At 36.2% G+C, this 20,804-nt stretch overlaps 1 protein-coding gene across 1 annotated transcript in view; it reads right to left on the reverse strand.

Annotated features, from left to right (window-relative positions):
- Positions 1-20,804, reverse strand: part of ERICH3 (glutamate-rich 3) — a 119,229-nt gene that overhangs the window by 35,194 nt on the left and 63,231 nt on the right. The window contains exons 9-11 of the mRNA XM_011936922.1: positions 15,539-15,725; positions 9,543-9,844; positions 2,619-2,855 (exon numbers count right to left, since the gene is read on the reverse strand). Of these exons, the coding sequence (XP_011792312.1) occupies positions 2,619-2,855; positions 9,543-9,844; positions 15,539-15,725 (726 nt within the window). The remainder of the gene's footprint in view (positions 1-2,618; positions 2,856-9,542; positions 9,845-15,538; positions 15,726-20,804) is intronic.

Genomic DNA, 20,804 nt, shown 5'->3' on the forward strand with positions numbered 1-20,804 from the left:
TAGGAAGAGACGAAGTCAAACTATCCCTGTTTGGCAGACAACATGACCCTATATCTAGAAAACCCCACAGTCTTGGACCAAAAGCCCCTTAGGCTGATAAATAACTTCAGCAAAGTCTCACGATACAAAATCAATATGCAAAAATCACTAACATTCCTATACAACAACACTCAAGCCAAGAGTCAGATCAAAAATGCAGTCCCATTCACAATTGCCACAAACATAAAATAAAATAAAATACCTAGGAATACAGTTAACCAGGGAGGTGAAAGATCTTTACAAGGAGAACCACAAAACTTTGCTCAAGGAAATCAAAGATGACAAAAACAAATGGAAAAACATTCCATCCTCATGGATACGAAGAATCAATATTACTTAAATGGCCATACTTCCCAAAACAGTTTTCTATACATTCAATGCTGTTTCTATTAAACTAACATTGAGATTTTTCACAGAACTAGAAAAACCTATTTTAAAATTCATATGGAACCAAAAAAGAGTCAGACATTTTGCCTCATCTCCTGTATCTATCTTCTGAACATCTGTTGAGTTTCCAAACTCCTAACATTTAGTGAGAACATTGCTTATTATGCTGTAGTCTGCCACTGGTGTTTCGATCCTCTCCAACATTCTCTACTCCTCTTGTATTTTCTTTTCTAACTTAGGATTTTTTTATTTCTCTTTCTTTTCTTTTACCATGAAAGTCTACTGATTGCTGTTTTCTACATATTTTCTTTCTTTCTTTTTTTTTTTTTTTTGGGATGGATTCTCACTCTGTCACCCGGGCTGGAGTGCAGTGGTCGGATCTGCAAGCTCCGCCTCCCAGGTTTACACCATTCTCCTGCCTCAGCCTCCCGAGTAGTGGGACTACAGGCGCCCACCACCTCGCCCGGCTAGTTTTTTTTATTTTTTAGTAGAGACGGGGTTTCACCATGTTAGCCAGGATGGTCTCGATCTCCTGACCTCGTGATCTGCCCGTCTCGGCCTCCCAAAGTGCTGGGATTACACGCTTGAGCCACCGCGCCTGGCCTACATATTTTCTTATATGTAGCTTTCTCTCTTTCTCCCATCTTACCTATTATTAAAATTATACTTTCTTGTATTTCTGAAATGCTGAGGTATGTGTGAAAAAGATTGATTCAACTTATGCTAAAAGTGAAATTTAGTATTATTTATTACATGAATTTTATGGTCTTGTATTGAAAAGAATCTTTACCTCAAGTCGTTTTAAAAAACTCATAAATTTCATAGGGATTAAGTATCTGAATCAAAATTAAACAATGAAAATGGATGAAAATTTGGGAATGTGTCCCTAACCTTTGGATTAGGAGAAGGCTTTTTAATTAGAAAAGAAACTGATAAACAATAACAAACAAGATTAATAGATTAGAGTAATAAAAATCAAAAAGTTCCGAATGACCAAATATTAATGAAATAAAAAAAATTAAATGAAAGCATGATAGCATGTGATAAACTATGCCTAATAAAGAGCCCCTCAATAACCATAATATCCAATAGAAAAATGGGTAAAGCAAGCAATATATTCACAGAAAAGGAAATATAAATGGACAATGAATATTAGGAAAGATGCTCAACCCACCAGAAGTTAGGGTAATAAAAACTAAAACAAGAAGCTAGTATTTTTTTGCCCATAAGATTAACATAAATAAGATTAATAAAATCCAGTGAGTGGGTGTATCACAAAACAGGCTTTCTCTTATATCCTTGTTAGGAATGTGAATTATATGACCTTTTCAGAAAGCAGTCTGCCAGGATTTACTAAAATTAAACATAAGCAAATACTTAAAGCAATATGGCCTAAAGATACAGAAATATCAGTACACAAAACAATAAATTGGCATACCATAAACATTCATATTGCTATTAGCAATAATAAGTTATTCATACATGTATTGACTTCTTGGGATACTTAATATATGTGCATAAACTAAAAAAAACAATTTCAAGAGTAACATGAATTATATGTTCATATATTTGTAAAAAATTACATAAATATTGGTATGTAAGTTTATGTAGTGGAAAAATACACTGAACTGTGGAAATAGGAAATTTTTAACTTTTTCCTTCCAAACAATTTGTTACATTTGCAATGTAATTGGAACACTGATAGGATATGGCTATAGTCATAAATGTGCTTTTTAAGATTCCTTTACATTCTAAAATAGTTACAGACACATTTGTTTTACGTCCTCTTTCATTAGATTTTTGAAGCTGCATTAATAAAGTACGAAGGTAACAAATTACCTCATGCTCTCAAAAGTGGGAGCTAAATGATGAGAACACATGGACACATAGTGGGGAACAACAAACACTGGGGCCTGTTGAAGGGTGGAGCATGGGAGGAGAAAGAGGATCAGGAAAAATAACTAATGTGTGCTGGGTTTAATACCTAGGTGATGAAATAATGTGTACGACGAACCCCCATGACATAAGTTTATCTGTGTAACAAACCTCAAGTACCCCTTATTTAAAAGTTAAATATATATATATATATTCAAGAGAAACAAAGAGGATTATTTCATTAAATAGAAAACAAAGAAAAGTAGTAAACACACTCAATAAACAGCCTATGTTACATGATAAGCTGAACAACTCGCCTTGTTTATCTTCTTCCAGTTCACTCTCAGAGCATCCATCATTCTCATCTTTCACATTGTCATGGGCATCTGGTGCCTTCTGTGATGAGGTTTCATTCTGTTTTTCAGGGTCTAAATTATCTCTTTTATCATCTAAAGGTGACTGTGGTATTCCATTCATTTGAACATCGGCCTGTCCTTCTTCATTAGCTTTTTCACCTTGTTTCTCCTCATCTACTTCAAAATCTTCTTCGTACTCTGAAAAAAGAAAATCTCCACTATAAGAATGAAAATAGAACCCCTTTTCTTAACCTATTTCTCCGTAATGAGAACTTTGACTCCATTATCCTCTCTTCTCTGAGCCTTTCTTTGCTTCTTCTTTTTCGTTCAATTAGTGAACATGGAAAACTAACAGCAAATGATCAAAGATTCCAATCAGTTACATACACAAGAGCACAAAAGAAATGAAGCTCCAAATGACAAGGCTGAAACCTAATAAAAGCTCATTTACAAATGAACATCATCATCTAAAATAACCAAAATGGAAAGAGAAGAACTTCATATAAAACAATAAATTAGAAATAAATTAAAAATGAAGAGAACAGGATTATAATAATGAAAGTTAATTTGGAGATCCAGTGAGGTCATATTTCATATGAAAAGTGTTCAAAATATTTGGATATCAACTTAATGAATAGTGAAGTGGAAAAATTCAATTAATCAAGTCCAAAGGCCCTGAGAAGTAACACTGTGAATAGCACATTCTTTAAAACACAAATGGACATCAAGAAAAGGCATTATGAAGGATTCTATATGTAGGCCAGAACTGAAATCATATGCATTCTTCATTCCTACAATAAATGAAATAATTACATTTCAATGATAAATATTTATACAAAATAGAATATTCCTGTCACAGTCACATATTTGCTTTATTCCCTGCAGAGGTGCAAAAAATCTGTAGCAGGAGAAGGAAATTGTCACATCAGATAAACTCCAGCTGTCCCTCGTGGTTATAATTTTTCACCTTTCATATTTAATTGTTCCCCCTTTCCTTCCACGAAAAACTAAAAATCTTGAAGTGACAACATGCCAAGGATAGAGAGCAAAAGGATCTCATGCAGAACCAATTAAGCAAATAAACAATTATCCTTAAAATAAAAATTACCATGAAAATAAAGGTTTCTCAATGTTGTGTGTTTTAGTTATTAGCTATTCTGGCTTCTCTGTCAGCGCAGGGGTGGGCTTCTCGGGTAATTTACTTGAGAGCTGTCCACCCAGTGAAAGAAACTTAATCTAGAAATGTATGCCCTGTGCATATGCAGAAAGCTCTGTAAATACAGAGAATGAGGGAGATAGAAGGGGAAAAGTGAAATCAAAACCTGTAACAAAGAAAATTAGATAATCACAAAAATGTTTCCACAAAAGAGATTTAATACATTTAAATACAAAATATGAATATCAGTAAACCAAAACTGTAAAATAAGCAAGAAGATAAAGAATTTGCTGTATATTGTTAGACACAAACAGAAAATACTAATAAAAACGAGCAAATATTTTGATCCAAGTATTACCGGCCAAGTTATAGGATAATTCCCAAGTTATAGGATAACCCTGTTAACTATCAATCAATAAGCCTATTTTTTGAGAATCTTCTACGTTTAAGAGGATAAAACTGCAAGATAGAAGACACTACAATAAGACATTCCCTGCCATGAAGGACTCTCCAATTTTTATTGAGGGAATAAGATGTAGGTACACAAGAAACACTGTACTCACTTTATAGTAGTTTTTAATATGTGATCCTCAGTAATGTGTTTTTCAACACAACTGGGCTGGATTGCTATGGATTTTTATATAGGATATATAATTAATTGTGTGAAGTAGTGTCAAGTAAGCAGAATGAAATGAAAAGAGAGCGGAAAGTCATTTTAGGGTCTCAAGGAAGACTTCCCAAAAGAGAAAGGTGAGATTAGCTGCAGAATACACATACATATATCACACTACAGGTGTTTGCTACTGATCATAAGATAAGCAGAGGGCCAGAGAGAATATGAGGGGATTGCTGTAATTCCATCTGTAGTGTTACATAGTAGTGAAATGTGAGGGTTTGGGAATCAGGCATTCATGTGCCCAAGACCCAGTTAAAACACTTACTAACTATGTGACCTTGAGCAATTTGTCTTTAAGCTTCAGTTTCTCCATCTGTAACATGGGTAATACAATGCTGTGGTGAGGATTGAGAGCAATAATCCCTGGAACATGCTTAGCACAGTGCCATGAATAGCAGGTGCATAATAAATTTTATGGATTAGTACTAATAGTCCTTGTGATTGCGTAGCGAAGGGAGTAGATTATAGAACAGGAGAAATCACAAATGATATGTACTCCTTTGACAGCAACACACTTTAGTCGAGGCACCTGACTAAAATCAGGCAGTACAAGTGCCCGCAATTAGGACACAATTACAATTATATAATTGAAACACAGCACAAAAGTGAAGGAACATGAAGTGAACCACAAGAACAGTCCCGGCATCATATTTTGTGTTTTCTCTCAAATATAAAGTCAAGGCTGCCCTGGTTTTATTCTATCCCTGCTATCATCACATTTAAATACTAGCTTTCTATTAACCACAAGCCTTCCGTTGGCATTATAGCTCAAAGCACACCACCTTTGTGCCATCTACTCACGTTTTTGATATGAATAAAAGTGGCATGCTTTCTAAAACCTTTTACACAATTTCTTCTGTTCTCCCCATCCCATTTGCCTTCTTCTAGAGAATTTAATTAGCTTGTTGTTTACCATCCCCACTAATGAGGACGTGAGTCAACACCAGGTCAACATCAATCTGCCACAACCTAATCTTGCTGACCTCGATTCAAACTTCTTGCTGCCCTTACATCAGCGACTATTATGCAGAGAGCTGAACCCTTGCTGCTGTGGCTGCGTTTTTAAAAAAGGAAATGGACATTTAAAGTCCATTAACTAGCCAACATGGAAGAGAGACTCCAGGAAAAACTTTATCATAGGTATCATGAGTATAAAGTACATCACTCATGGCACTAGTTATGTTGGTTTAAGAAAAAAAAAAAAAAAGAAAATGAAAAGCTTCCACTGAACATGACTTCCATAAACCACCATGTCTTCAAAGTTAAAACACATGAAAACACATCCTATTTGTTAATACCTCTGTGATTACTATTGCTACAGATATATTAAAATTCTCATGCCAAGATAAGACAAAGACTAGAAGAGATTGTGAAGAATGGTGAGCTGGTAAAACTGTTCTAAGTGAAATCTTTTGTAAAAGATTCACTATATTCAGTAGTAATCCAACATGAGGTCTAGTGCTATAACAGCCCTGTAATTATTCTCTTGGATTCCTGAAACACTTGGGCAGCAAAAATGTGAGGTGGGGAAGAAAATACCTAGAAGTTGTCCCTTTCTCGAAGCCAGCCCTTCCACAGGTCACCCCAACCCATGGTTATTGTGCCCCCTAACCAGGCTTTGTCTCCTGAGAATGAGGGACACACAGGCAGTTCTCCCTTTCTGATACTTTGGACACACTATCACAACCATGTAGTGGGTAGGCTAACTTGTAATAGAAGGTTGTACAGTGTTTGAAAGACTGAGCTTTGGAATTAGACAAACCTGGGTGCAAATTCTTGTTCTGCTACTTTCTTTTTGTGTATCTAAGCCTCAATTTCCCAGCCTGTAAAATTGAAGTAATAATATCTACCGTGTTGAATGGTGAGGATAAAATGAGATTGTGTGTGCACAGTGCCTAGTTCAGTGCTCAGTGCTTGGTACTTTTATTATTGTTGTTATTACTGCTTTAGGTATAAGTATATACAGGCATACCTATATACACGTGTAAGTATATACAAGCATACCTATACCCCTGAATGTATACCTATATATATTCAATATGCAGGTATACCTCAGGGATATTGCAGGTTGAGTTCCAGGTCATTGCAAAAAAGATAATCACATAAACTTTTTGGTTTCCTAGTGCATCCAAAATTATGTTCCTACTATGCTACAGTCTATTGAGTACCCAACAGCATTATATTATATTATTATAAAAAAATTTATACACCTTAACTAAAATCACTTTATTGATAAAAGATGCTAACAATCATCTGAGCCTTAGCTGGTCACTGTCTTTTTGCTGGTGGAGGTTATTCCCTTGATGTTAATGGTTCCTGACTGATCGGGGTGGTGGTTGCTGAAGGCTGGGGTGGCTGTGGAAATTTATTAAAATAAGACAACAATAAAGTTTGCCACATCTATTGACTCTTGCTTTCATGAAGATTTATCTGTAGCATGCAATGCTGTTTAATAGCATTTACTCACAGTAAAACCTCTTTCAAAATTGGGCTCCATCCTCTCAAATCCTGCCACTCCTTTATCAACTAATACATTTTATATATATTCTAAATTCATTGTTGTCATTTCAACAATGCTCACAGCATCTTCAAGAAGAGTAAATTCCATCTCAGGAAACTTCTTTCTCTGTTCATCCCTAAGAAGCAACTCCTTATCTATTCAAGTTTTATCATGAGATTACAACAATTCAGTCTCATCTTAGGCCCCACTTCTAATTCTCTTGCTATTTCTACCACATCTGCAATTTCTCCCTCCACCAAAGTCTTGAGCTCCTCAAAGTCACCCATGAGGGCTAAAATCACCTTCTTTCAAACTCCTGTTTATGTTGATATTTTTACCTCCTTCCACGAATCATGAATGTTCTTAATGGTGTCTAGAATTGTGAATCCTTTCCAGAAAGGTTCCAATTGAATTTGCCCTGATCCATCAGAGGAATCACTATCTATGGCAGTTATAGCCTTATAAAATATATTCTTTAAATAAGATCTGAAATTACTCCTTGATCCATAAGGATAATAATAGAATGGATGTTGTGTTAGCAGGCATGAAAACAACATTATCGCAGTACACATCTTCATCAAAGTTCTTGAGTGACCAGGTACATTGTCAATGAGTGGTAATATGTTGAAAGAAATCTTTTTCCCTAAGCAGTAGGTCTCAACAGTGGGCTGAAAATACTCCACAAACCATGCTGTAAGTAGATGTGCTGTCATCCAGGCTTTGTTTGTTTCATTTATAGAGCAGAAGCAGATAAAATTTAGTATATGGCTTAAGGGCCCTAGGATTATTTTTTAATGCTAAATGAGCATTGGCTTCATCATGAACTCACCAGCTGCATTGGCCACTAAAAGAAGAGTCAGCCTATCCTTTGAAGCTTTGAAATCAGGTGTTGACTCCTCCTCTCTAGCTATGAAAGTCCTAGATGGCATATTTTTCAATGTAAGGCTGTTTCATCTACACTGAAGACCTACTGTTTAATGTAGCTACATTTATAAATGATCTTAGCTAGTCTTCTGGATAAAATTGCAGCAGCTCCTACATCAGCACTTGCCACTTCACCTCACACTTTTATGCTATGGAGATGGCTTCTTTCTTTAACTCTCATGAACCAACCTCTGCTAGTTTCATACTTCTCTTCTGCAGCTTCTTCACCTCGCTCAGCCTTCATAGAATTGAAGAGAGTTAGGGCCTTGCTCTGACTTAGTCTTTGGCTTATGAGAATATTGTGGTTAGTTAGATCTTCTATCAAGACCACTAAAATTCTCTATACATCAGCAATAAATATTTCTTTTTTGTCATGCACATGTTCACTTGAAGTAGCACTCTTAACTTCCTTCAGGAACTTTACTTTTGTATTCACAACTTGGCTAACTGTTTGGTACAAGTGGCCTAGCTTTTTAGCATATCTTGCCTTTAATATGCCTTCCTCACTAAGCTTAATCAATTCTTTTGATTTAAAGTGAAAGACATGAGACTCTTCCTTTCACTTGAACATCTAGAGTATATTGTATAGGGTTATTAATTAACCTAATTTCAATACTGTTGTGTGTTAGGGAACAGAGAAGACCAAGGAGAAGGGAGAGACTGGAGAACAACTGGTCAGTGGAGCAGTCAGAACATTGATTAAGTTCACTTTCTTACAGGGTACAGCTCATGGCATCCCAAAACAATTGCGATGGTAACAACACAGATCACTGACCACAGATCACCATGACAGATATCATAATAATGAAAAAGTTAGAAATATTGACAAAATGTGACACAGAGATGAGGTGAGCACATGCTGTTGGAAAAATGATGCTGATAGACTTTGATGCAGGGTTGCCACAAACTTTTAATTTATAAAAAGTGCTATATTTGCAAAGCCTGTGCAATAAAGTGAGCACAATAAAATGAGACATGCCTGCATATGTATGCGTGTATGTATATATATGAATGTGCATGTGTGCGTGTGTGTGGGGGTGGGGTGAGTGTATGTGTATGGAGAGAGGGAAACAGAGAAGCAGGGGAAGGTAGGAGAGAGGAAGAAGGAGAGAACAGAGAATAAAGAAAAAAGCGAAAAACAGTAGACAGATAGGTTCTACAACCCTAATCCTATAGCCAACTGTTTTTAGTTATGGAATACTCTATCATCATATAATTATATAGGTTGTACCTACCTGGTGTCAAAGCAATTCATCAATTTCATGAAAAACAGTACTTGCAAAAACTTTTAAAATAGGTAAAATTCTATTTGGTCAAAATGCAGAAGTCAACAGAGTCAATAGAGTCTCTAACTCATATTGACATATACTCTATTCTCCCTCCTCATCTCTGCAGCAAGAACCTTTAACCTTTTGGGGGTTAGGTCTGCCCTCCTCTAAGGAAGGTGACAAAGGACTCCACACAAAACAGCAGAGGAAGGAGATCGGGGACGCCCCACAGTAACAGCGCTGCCTAAAGTCCACAGCTGGGTAACATTTAATGGGTATTTTTGAAAATTTTGATAACCACACTTCAAAGACAAATGAAACAGCCGCAGCAACAAGAAAAGAAACTTGTGTTGTTGATTACCATATTTTAAAGTATTTTCCTGGTCGTCTTCCCAGACATCTTGTCCTGGTTTTCCTTTACTTGTCATTTCCTCCACAGCAGTTATAACTTCTTTGAGCCCTGTTTTTATTTCTTGAGCTGAAAATTTGGCTGAGACAGAGGTCTGGTTCTTCTTGATTTCATTTCTTTTTGGTACCACATACTCCCTCTCTTGTCTCACTTTCCCCTCAGCCTTCTTCAGTTCCTCTCCTTTCTCAGTGCTCTTTTCTTTCCTAGATTTTGGCAAAGATGTTTTTTTGTCAAGGCCCATTGCAATAATGCACCTATGAAAAATATTAGCAGGAAGCGTTTGTTAACCCTTATAGACAGCACAATGGAACCTCAAAACTTTTGAAAGCACTTATCTCTTATACTAGTAAAAAACGATACAAAAATATTTTGATTATAGTATACACTAATAAAAACAAATAATTAAAAAGCTAATTAAAAATAAACTATTCTTTTTTGATACTAAGCTATTGTAAACAAACACAACAAATTCTTAATAATATTATCCAAAATAATAAACAAAATAAAATAAAACATCAACCAAGAACTATAGTTTCAAACTAAAATCTGTGCCTTCAAGAATATTTTTGGTCCTAAACAATAACATGTATCATAGATACAGAAATATAGATGGGTATATAATTTTACATACATAAAAATACATTTCAAGTCTTTAAATGAGAATTATGTGATAATAGAACATGCAGATTTATAAACATAGAGAAGCTGATATAAAAATGGTCAGAAGAAGCAAGATGCCATTCAGTCTGATAACATATTTTAACAACACAACAACAGTAACAAAAGACTTACAAGATTGGCTCTAAATAAATATGATTGATTTTTTTAAAGTAATATATACAGTCAAATATTGTTGCATCTTTTAGGTAAATAACTCAGGAGTTTGTACACTTATTTTCATAGAACTGTCATTATTGCTTTTAGAATGGCCTTTTGGAGTCTGTACTACAGTCTTCTGGTGATTTTTACTGGTAGTAAGTTCTTATTCCTCAAAAATGGCAATAATTTATAGAGGTTATGAAGTCATTCCAAGTCAAATCTGGTGAACCATGCAGATAATCTGAATGCATTATGACATTCAAACTTTCAAATCCATTATAACAAAAGTAATGTGAATAAATTGTCTTCTAAAGCTTTTTTATATCTAAGTTGATATTAAAATAAGAATTCCAATGATAATAATATATACATTAATAAAAATGATGATTATGATAATGATAAGATTATTGAGCACTCGCTGTGCCAAGCTCTTTTCTGGGTACTCTGTATCCATTATCTTAAGGAATTCATTACCTCATAGACCAATAAATTAAGAACGATCGTCACCACTTTACAAATGAGAAAACTAAGGCTTAAAAGGCTCTAGCAGTTTAAGGTCACCCAGTACGTGGGTGATGGAGCTGGATTCTAGCTCAAGACTGCTAGGCTCCATCACATTGTACTGAAGCACAACCATATTGGTCTATTACAGGTGTAGGCCTCCAGTTCCTAGTTATGATATAACTAGGAGAGATAACTAGTTACACAGACAAATGTCACACTCTCTCAGCTGACACTAATACAATCTGGAGAAGTTTCTGGCAAGACCTGGATAAAATTCATGATCTGAAAAAGGTACCTAGTAGTTATCAGTCTCTTCATTTTCTTTCTCTAGAACTACTCACATCCCCCTCTCTCCATGTGACACAACTATCAGAGAACTGAATTTATAGTGGGTAGGTGAAAGGGATCAGCAAGCAGTCAAGACTTGCCAGTCCCAGAAGAATAGGAATAATACGTAAAATCTGAAAAGTGCCTCAACCTGAACAAATCCAATGGCAATTTCTGAAACTGAAGATTTCACTAAATTTCAGCCATCTGCAGTATAGAATTAGCAAAGGAATTGATCTTAATACATTTTTCCAACAAGCAAATATGAGAACCGAGTTATATCACTTAACTTTTCAATATCTCCCCATAAAATAAAGCTAAAAGGATTTGCACTCAAAGTAACTATCAGGCTGTAAAAAATGAGATAACGAGATTATACTTATCTCACCCATATTAAGCACAATAAATATTTCTTGACCATAATGATGATGTGCTTAGCACATTGCTTTCCTTGGAATAAAGGTGTCATGAATCTTCACAGAATATGATTACTAGCATTGCCTTCTGTTCAAGCTGTTCTTCCCTTATCAATTGCAACACCAAATCCATTGATTTGGAGCCTCTGATATGCTGTTACTTTTAGTTTATGTTGTGGCTGCGTAAAGGCTTTGATGCCTCCCTACTGCATGCACAGACTTTTTATTGCCCATCTGCTGAAGGGAATTGGACAAACAAAGTGAGCAACATCTGCTCTCCTCGTCACTGACTACCTATTTGACTTCTGAATATAATTTGAGGTGTTGATTATGATTACTAAAACTCAAAGCCGTCTGCATTCTACATGGTTAGGCATTTCTTCCCATGTTTCATGCTAGCAATTGAAAATTACTATGCCTCTTCAAACAGTTCCTATAATTGAGAGATGAGGAAAGTTGTGGAACCTTACACTTTGGAAGTGACCACTGCTCAGCTTTTCTTGTTTTCTGAGGACCTTAAACAGGTAATTCCTAATCATTTTAGAAATATAATTTTCTGTTATTTTATTGTACCGTGTCCTCCTTTTTCTCATCATAAATGTTTCAGGGACTGGCATTTTTAAAATAAATTAAAATTAATTTCATTTTGAATGTATTGGAGGAACTAGTGTGCATTGCTTAATATAACTAAAAGTATCATTATGGGTGTGACAAAAAAACCAAAGTTATAGAAGATAGTAAGTACTATCAGTCTCCTTTGGGGTAGTTCTCAAATCTCCATGGAGTTCTGCAGTGTCATGGTCTCTAGAATAACCAGAAAAGTCTCAAGTGAGGAAGAGGACAAACAAGCAAGGCTCTAACACTCACGAACCTAACCCTGTCCCATTTAAACCAGTCTGACTCAACTTTTACCTGACCTGCAACAGGGAGACAGCCAATGGCAATGTACTGTTCCATTTTGGGCATTCATAGATTTCATTGGAAAAATGGTTATGAAGTTAACAAAAAAATTTAAAACGATTCTTCTGTAAGAACCATGCATTTCGGTTGAGAGTCAAAGGCCTTATTCTTTAAAATTGCAACCATTTTGATGTTATTATTTGAAAAGGTTGAAGAAAGAATCTAGAGGGGACCAAGTGTTGAAATCATAGAAAGAATTATACAGAGGCCAGTGAGTGTGGAATGAGAGTAAATGCTGTCAGTCAGATTTTGGTACTGAACTTCCATAGAAAGTGCTCAGGGTTAATAATTTACAGCTTGGATTTATACCACAACTCCAAAAGAATGTAATATATTTGCACATGGATGATTGTAGATATTTATTAGCTTTCCTGGGAATTAAACAGAACTGTGTTAAATGACCTGCCCCCAAATAAGGAGATAGCATATCTGAGTTGGAATGGGAAGGCAGTTCATGTGGTCCCTAAGTACAGATGGGCACTGATACTATCTTGCCCTAGGCCATTCAATCTTCCATCCTCTGGATGATTCTTTTACGCTCTTATCTCTCTGGAAACACCCAACCCCTCTTCTCTCAGCCTTATCCTCAGCTGATAAATTTATGTATTGTTTAAGAAATAGAAACAATCAGCAGAGAGCTTCCAGTTGTTCCCAGCACATCTATTAATAGCAACTTACGTCTCTATCTTGTATGCCCTCTTTCTTTCCTTCTGTTACCATACAAGAATGTTTCTCCTCTTCTTAAGGCTTATACCCCTACTTGAGCCTTACATCTCATCTTCTCCAGTCTACCCAAGTATTTAGCTCCAGAAATCTCCACCCTTTATGTCATACATCACGTTTCTTCTTCTCTAAGGTATTCAATAATCCTTTGTATCAGCATATAAACATATTATAGTATCTCCCATCTTAAAAAATAAAGAGCCTTCCTTGAACCCCTACATTCTGCCTCCTGGCTACCACCTAATTACCATTCTTTATAGCAAAATTCTTTTTAAAACTTCTCTATAGTCTCTGGCCTTAGTTCTTCTCCAACTATTTTTTAAACCCACTCCAAGAAAGCTTACACCCCAATTGCTGCACTGTAACTTGTGCCATGATCACCAGTAGCCAACACACTACCAAATCAATGTCCAATCCTGAGTCTTCATTTTACTTTACCTATCTACACATTCAACTCCCTTAATCATGCCCTTATTCTTTAACCATTTTCTTTATTTCCAAGATACTACTCTCTCTAGGTTCTCTTTCTACTCACTGCCTTTCCTTCTTAGGCCAGTTCCTCTTTATCTCCCTCATCTTTTAAATAGAGTGACACTCATTACTCAGACATCTTCTCTATGTTCAATTCTTAAGCAATCTTATAAATGTCATCTGTATAAAAACCAGTCTCAGATTTGCATCTCCAGCCTGGACCTCTCACCTCACCCCGGATTCATATATTCCACTGCCTACTCAGCATCTCTACTTGCTTATCTCATACATGTCTCAGACTCAATGTGTCCTCAACCAAAACTGCTTCATTCCACCCCAAAAACCTGCTTCTTCCACAGTCTCATCTTACATACATGTTAACTGGACTTCTTTCCAGTTATTTAAGACAAAAAAAATTGAAACATGTTTGACTCTGCTCTTTATCTCAATTCCTGCATCCAATTCATCAGTAAGCTCTACCTTTAAAATTACTTCTAACTCATTCCACCATTATCTCTTCTCTGGATTAAAGCAGTTTCTGCTATATTCCCCACACTCCCTTGTTTATTTTTCCCATAAGAGTTACTATTAGATCATGATAAGTCATTGCTCAAAACACACCTTAGAAGATTCCCATCCTTCTCAGATAAAAGTTAAAGTACTTGCAATGACTCTAGGACTCTACGTGGCTTGCCCTCACGGTCTCTCTGACCTCATCTCCAATTTCATGGTTCTATTCCTTTTGCTCTGGCCAAGCTACCTTAGACACACCAAACATGTGCCTGCTTCATGCCTTCTGTATATGCTTTTCCTCTATCTCGAAAGTTATTTCAAGAAAGCAACTTTTTTTTTTTTATGGTTTCTGCTCAAAAGACATCTCATCAGAGAGGCCTTTGTAACCATCCCACATAAAATAACACACTCCTCATGACTCTTGTCTCCCTTCACTCCATATATCTCCCTTACCCTGTTTTGTGTTCATCATGCTGACCATCTCACATATATTAATTTCTTTATTGGTATGTTATTAGCTTTTCCTCCATTAGAATAAGTTCCATGGAGACAAGTACTTTAGTTGATTCACTCTTGTGTTCTAGCTTGGCATCTAGCCAATACTTTTAGAAAATATAAAAGCCCACAAGCAACACTCCTGATTTCAGACAGAATGTTCAATATGAAAGCTGATAACAGTCAAAACTGGCCTTTTATCATGCATTTTGTTAGGCCCAAGATTTAAACTAAAGGAGATAATGAAAACTGGGTCAGACAGTAATGCAGGCAAACCTAACCTCTAACAGGCATAACTGAAAATGTCCAGTCATGTAAGTCAGATGCTTGGCACACACTTTAAGGTTCAGCCTAAAACCAGTTACTAAGATGAATGAGGAAAAACAGACAAACAAACACACACAACAAGTGAACAAAAAATCTCTCTCCTTCCCTTCAGAAACAGTTCTTAAAGTGAGAAGAAAGGAGAGATAGAAAGTGAAATAATTTAAAATGCACTAGCTTTTATCTTCATCATACAACACCTCTGTAAGTCTGATTTCCATCTTAAAATTTCAAATTCAGCACACCATGTAACAATAAATAACCCTGAACTTAGATATTTCAGGCTCATCTATACTGAATTTTTTTAACAATTGTGAAGAGAAATGCATTAGTAAAAGCATCCACAGAAAAATGTAGCAAAACTTGCCCTCTACCAAAGGACATTTATTTCCATACTTGTAGCAAGGAGATGATCTCTCAACACACACAAACCCAAAGTAGCCTCGTTTGCCTCCAAGCCTGGAACCTTTTCGATGCTTGTATTCACAACAGGAGCTTAACCTGTTCACCTGCATCCCATTCAGGAAGAAGGTGAGACTGAAGGGAAAACCATGATGCCTTTTGGAAATAAACTGAAAGGTCTCTGGAATTAAAATAGAAATACATTAGTGAAAGCGGCTGACTTTGGACTAATATCTGTTAAATCACGTTTTTCTATTAGATAAATACAATATTATGATGTAGATCAGGGTGTCTAATCTTTTGGCTTCCCTGGTCCACATTGGAAGAAGAAGAATTGTCTTGGGCCATATATAAAATACACTAACACAAACAATAGCTGATGAGCAAAAAAAAAAAAAAATTATTGCATAAATCTCATAAAGTTTTAAGAAAGTTTTTGAATTTGTATAGGGTCACATTCAAAGCCATCTTGCGGCCCATAGGCCATGGATTGGACAAGCCTGATCTAGATCATCTTTTAATTTGAGGACAATTTTTAATGATAAAATTGCATTTGATTACTTTTATTTGTAATAAATACTCCAAGTTTTTATAAAAACTCTTTGATTTGTAATAAAATAATAATACTTAAAGTTATATGAGCACATAATATGGCTAGGCATTATGCCTCATTATCTTGTTATTTTTCAATCACTTGAAGTAGGAATTTTCCTATCACTAGATTCTAGGTCAAGAAATTAAGGCTTAGAAGAGTTCAATAACTTACTCAAGATCTTACAGCGAGTTGGAGAGTTAGAGTTTGAATCCAAACATCTCTGTAGATTCCATGCCTCTATCTTGCTATGCCATTTATTAATAAAGCAGTTAATAAGAGAAGCCTATTGTGAGCTCATTAATGCATTTTAAAATGCTTTTATTTTTAGCTGTGACTTTAAATATTTGAATACAAACATGAATAAAGCAGTTATTTCATCTCCAAGCTATACTTAAATCTGGATTTGAGAACACTTTGTTTTCCCCACCTACCCAAAAGTTCCACCAATAAATTTAGAACCACTGCCTACAGTTAATAGTTTTTAATCATTCCAAGTCTTTATAATGCTCTTTGCAAAGCCCCCGCCCTGCCCCGTTATCCCCACAGATATCCTAAACCCTAAGTCTGGGAAACCTTATTCTCTGCAGAGTGACTCAAAATCCTGTGCCTCATGAATATTTCTTATGTCACTTCCTAAAAAAGAAAAAGAAAAAAGAGCCTCTCTGGACCCTTCCACATCTGCCAATAATAAAGTCAACAATTTTCACCTCTCTACCATGTACACATTTCCTATTGTTGCACTTACTACAATAGATTAAGATGTAGCTATATCAGTGGTTTTCAAACGTTAATGGTGTATCAGCATCACCTAGAGGGCTTATTGAAATACCGATTGCTGAGCTTTACCTCTGTTTCTGATACATCAAGTCTGTGGTAAGAACCAAGAATTTGCATTTCTAACAAGTTTCCAGGTGATGCTGATGCTATTGGTCTAGGGACTGGCTTCTAAGAACCCTAATCTAGATGTTTGCTGCTTTACATGTTTGTGAAATCCGTAAGAGCTGAAGTTGATGCATCTTTTTTCTCCAAGTCCCAGGACAATGGCATAGAAGGCTCCCCCAAAATAATGAGTGAATTATTATTTTAATCTATTTTTAAGTTACTTAGAACCACTGTGTATACCACATTTTTCCCTTAAAAAAAAAAGCTACATTAGATGCAACTCATTCTAAAGAACAGACATATTAAAAAGGTAATTCAGTCATTTATACCTTAGTATTTCTGATGTAAAATTAAACAAACTTGGAAAGAGAAAGTTGAAAAAGTTTAGAGTCTGGGAAAACTAGGATATAATATCTTTAAAAATCCTTCTGTCTTGATGATGAATGGATTCCTCAGGTGTTGAAAGCAAGTTTGATTGTTTTTGTTATAGAAGCTTGATTCTACACTCATGTAATATAAACCACTATGCTTCAGTGTCATACCCCACAATGTCCTGAGTTCCCAGTTCAGGAAGAGAGTGCAGTTAAGGAAATGTTGAGAATGAAATCAGCCCCTAAAAGTGACTGCCCTTCCATCTGATACTCATGTAGCTGGAGAGCATACCCAGATACTGCTCCATTTTGTTTTTTCATTGTTTTTCAGACTTCTAGAACAAGAATTGACACCCTTTGCCCTTATTCCTTTGTTACTTATTTTTGTATTTTAAGTACAGTGACACCTCCCCATCCTGACGTGATGATTTCTTCATGGAGCAGTGGAAAGAATATAATCTAGAAATTAGAAGGTTTTGGTCCATGGCACAGGTTAGCATATCTTGGTGGGTCATTTAACTTTGTTGCCTTTCAGAATTCTCACCCATAAAATAGAGATGGGGGTGGGTAGAATGCACTCATCTATCCACCACACAATCTTAAAGATTTTAGAATGCAAAATATTAGAAAGCATTATATATGATTACAATTATAATATTTGTACAGTTGATTATTTATTGTTCACTGACAGTTGGTAGCACTGTTTTAGGTACTAAAGTGAAACAAAAATAGAGAAAAATATCAAATGTGGTCTCCTCACTGAAAAAGATATCAATAAACAATTAAATCTGGATTGCAGTCACCAAATCCTCTTTTCCTTAAAATTTTATCTCTGAAGATGAACCGAAGGCTTAAAACAAAGTGAGAAGCATGCATTTATGAAAAATTACTGAAATTTAGGTAATGAGAATCCATGCAGTTTTTCCTGGGCTACTCTCATCCCCAACATCTAACTACTACCTTATCACAGCAGTTCTAGTAGGGTAGGCCAGGCCACAAATAACCAGCCGCTTCACTGTCAGTGGGGGCTGACTTGACTGGAGAGCAAGAAAAGCCCTTGGCCCGTGGCGTGACCAGGAATAAGCAGGAATCTTAGAGGCAAGCTAATAGAGAAGGTCAGAGGTCCCATGGGCCTGTGACTGTAGTTTTGGGGTTTTTTTGTTTGTTTCTTTGGTTTGTTGTTTGGTTTGGTTTGGTTTGGTTTTTGTTTTTTTGAGAAGAATTCTTGTTCTGTTGCCCAGGCTGGAGTAGTGCAGTGACACAATCTCAGCTCACTGCAACCTCTGCCTCCTGGGTTCAAGCTATTCTCGTGCCTCAGCCTCCTGAGTAGCTGGGATTACAGGTGCATACCACCACACCCAGCTATATATATACATATATATATATATATATATACACACACACACACACACATATATATATATACACACACACACACACACATATATATATATATACACACACACACACATATATATACACATATATATATATTTTTTTTTTTTTTTAGTAGAGACAGGGTTTCGCCATGCTGGCCAGACTGGTCTCAAACGTCTGACCTTAGGTGGTCTGCCTGCCTTGGCCTCCCAAAGTGCTGGGGTTACAGGCATGAGCCACTTAAACCCAGCCATGACTATAGTTCTACTAAGGGCAAGCAACAGGCCAGTGGACAAGTCAAAATTTAAAAGGAAGACAGAAGCAATAAGGCAGTCATAGAAGCATTTGATACGCTCCCTATATATCCCTGGCTAACTGGAAGTGGCATGGATCAGAGAGGGCTCAACCTTTTCATATATCTCTAGTCTACCAGTAGCTTTCCCTTAGGCATAGAAGAAACACAAGAGAACCTGGTGGAAAATAAAAGTTGGAACAGACTTGAAAACTGCCCAAAGTTTAGATGTACCCCTGAACCCACTATAGTCAGCTGAATTGTGTGCTCCAAAAATTCATGACCACCCAGAACCTCAGAATGTGACCTTGTTTGGACATAGGGTCTTTAAAGATAAAATTAGTGAAGGATCGAGATGAGATCATCCTGGATTTAACTTTGGCCCTTAATTCAATGATTGATGTCCTTATAAAAAAAGGTAAGGACACACACAGACATACAAGAATACCATGTGAACACAGAGGCAGAGATTGAAGTGATGGAACCACAGGGTGAGGAAAGCCAGTTGACAGAGTTAAGAAGAATGTTTCCTTGGGGTTTTTCAAGGAGTGTATCCCTGCCAACACCTTCATTTTTGACTTTTGGCCTAGAAACCCATGAGACAATGAATTCTTGATGTTTTCAGATATACTTTTGGAGACTTTAGCCCTGAGCTATAAAACACAGAGACTACCCCAAGAGTCCAGACTAAAAAATAGCAATATAATATTTTTTAATTTGAGCAAAACATGGCTGGCTCTGCACCAGAATGACAAAGGCAAAATTTCACAGTTTTAATTTTGGTAACTTGCTAAAAAAAAAAAAAAAAAAAAAAACCAAAAAAAAAAAAAAAAAGCAAAAATTAAAAAAAAAAAAAGAAGGAAAAAACAGAAAGAACAATAATCTCTGAGAGGAAAAGTCAGAATCCAGAATTCACAGGAGCTTTAATATACTGTCTAAAATGTTAGACCTAAAACCATAAAAACCCTAGAAGAAAACCTAGGCAATACCATTCAGGACACAGGCAAGGGCAAGGACTTCATGTCTAAAATACCAAAAGTGTGAGCAAAAACTGGAAGCACGCCCTCTGAAAACTGACACAGGACAGGGATGCCCTCTCTCACCACTCCTATTCAACATAGTGTTGGAAGTTCTGGCCAGGGCAATCAGGCAGGAGAAAGAAATAAAGGGTGTTCAACTAGGAAAAGAGAAAGTCAAATTGTCCTTGTTTGCAGATGACATGACTGTATATTTAGAAAATCCCATCATCTCAGCCCAAAATCTCCTTAAGCTGATAAGCAACTTCAGCAAAGTCTCAGGACACAAAATCAATGTGCAAAAATCACAAGCATTCCTATATACCAATAACAGACAGAGAGCCAAATCATGAGTGAACTTCCATTCACAATAGCTTCAAGGAGAATAAAATACCTAGAAATCCAACTTACAAGGTATGTGAAGGACCTCTTCAAGGAGAGCTACAAATCACTGCTCAACGAAATAAAAGAGGACACAAACAGATGGAAGAACATACCATGCTCATGGATAGGAAGAATCAATATCGTGAAAATGGCCACACTGCCCAAGGTAATTTATAGATTCAGTGCCATCCTCATCAAGCTACCAGTGACTTTCCTCACAGATTTAGAAAAATCTACTTTAAAGTTCCTATGGAACCAAAAAAGAGCCCACATTGCCAAGACAATCCTAAGCCAAAAGAACAAAGCTGGAGGCATCATGCTACCTGACTTCAAACTATACTAC

This window comes from Colobus angolensis, unplaced genomic scaffold (genome assembly GCF_000951035.1).
Source record: "Colobus angolensis palliatus isolate OR3802 unplaced genomic scaffold, Cang.pa_1.0 Scaffold158, whole genome shotgun sequence".
Lineage (NCBI taxonomy): Eukaryota > Metazoa > Chordata > Mammalia > Primates > Cercopithecidae > Colobus > Colobus angolensis.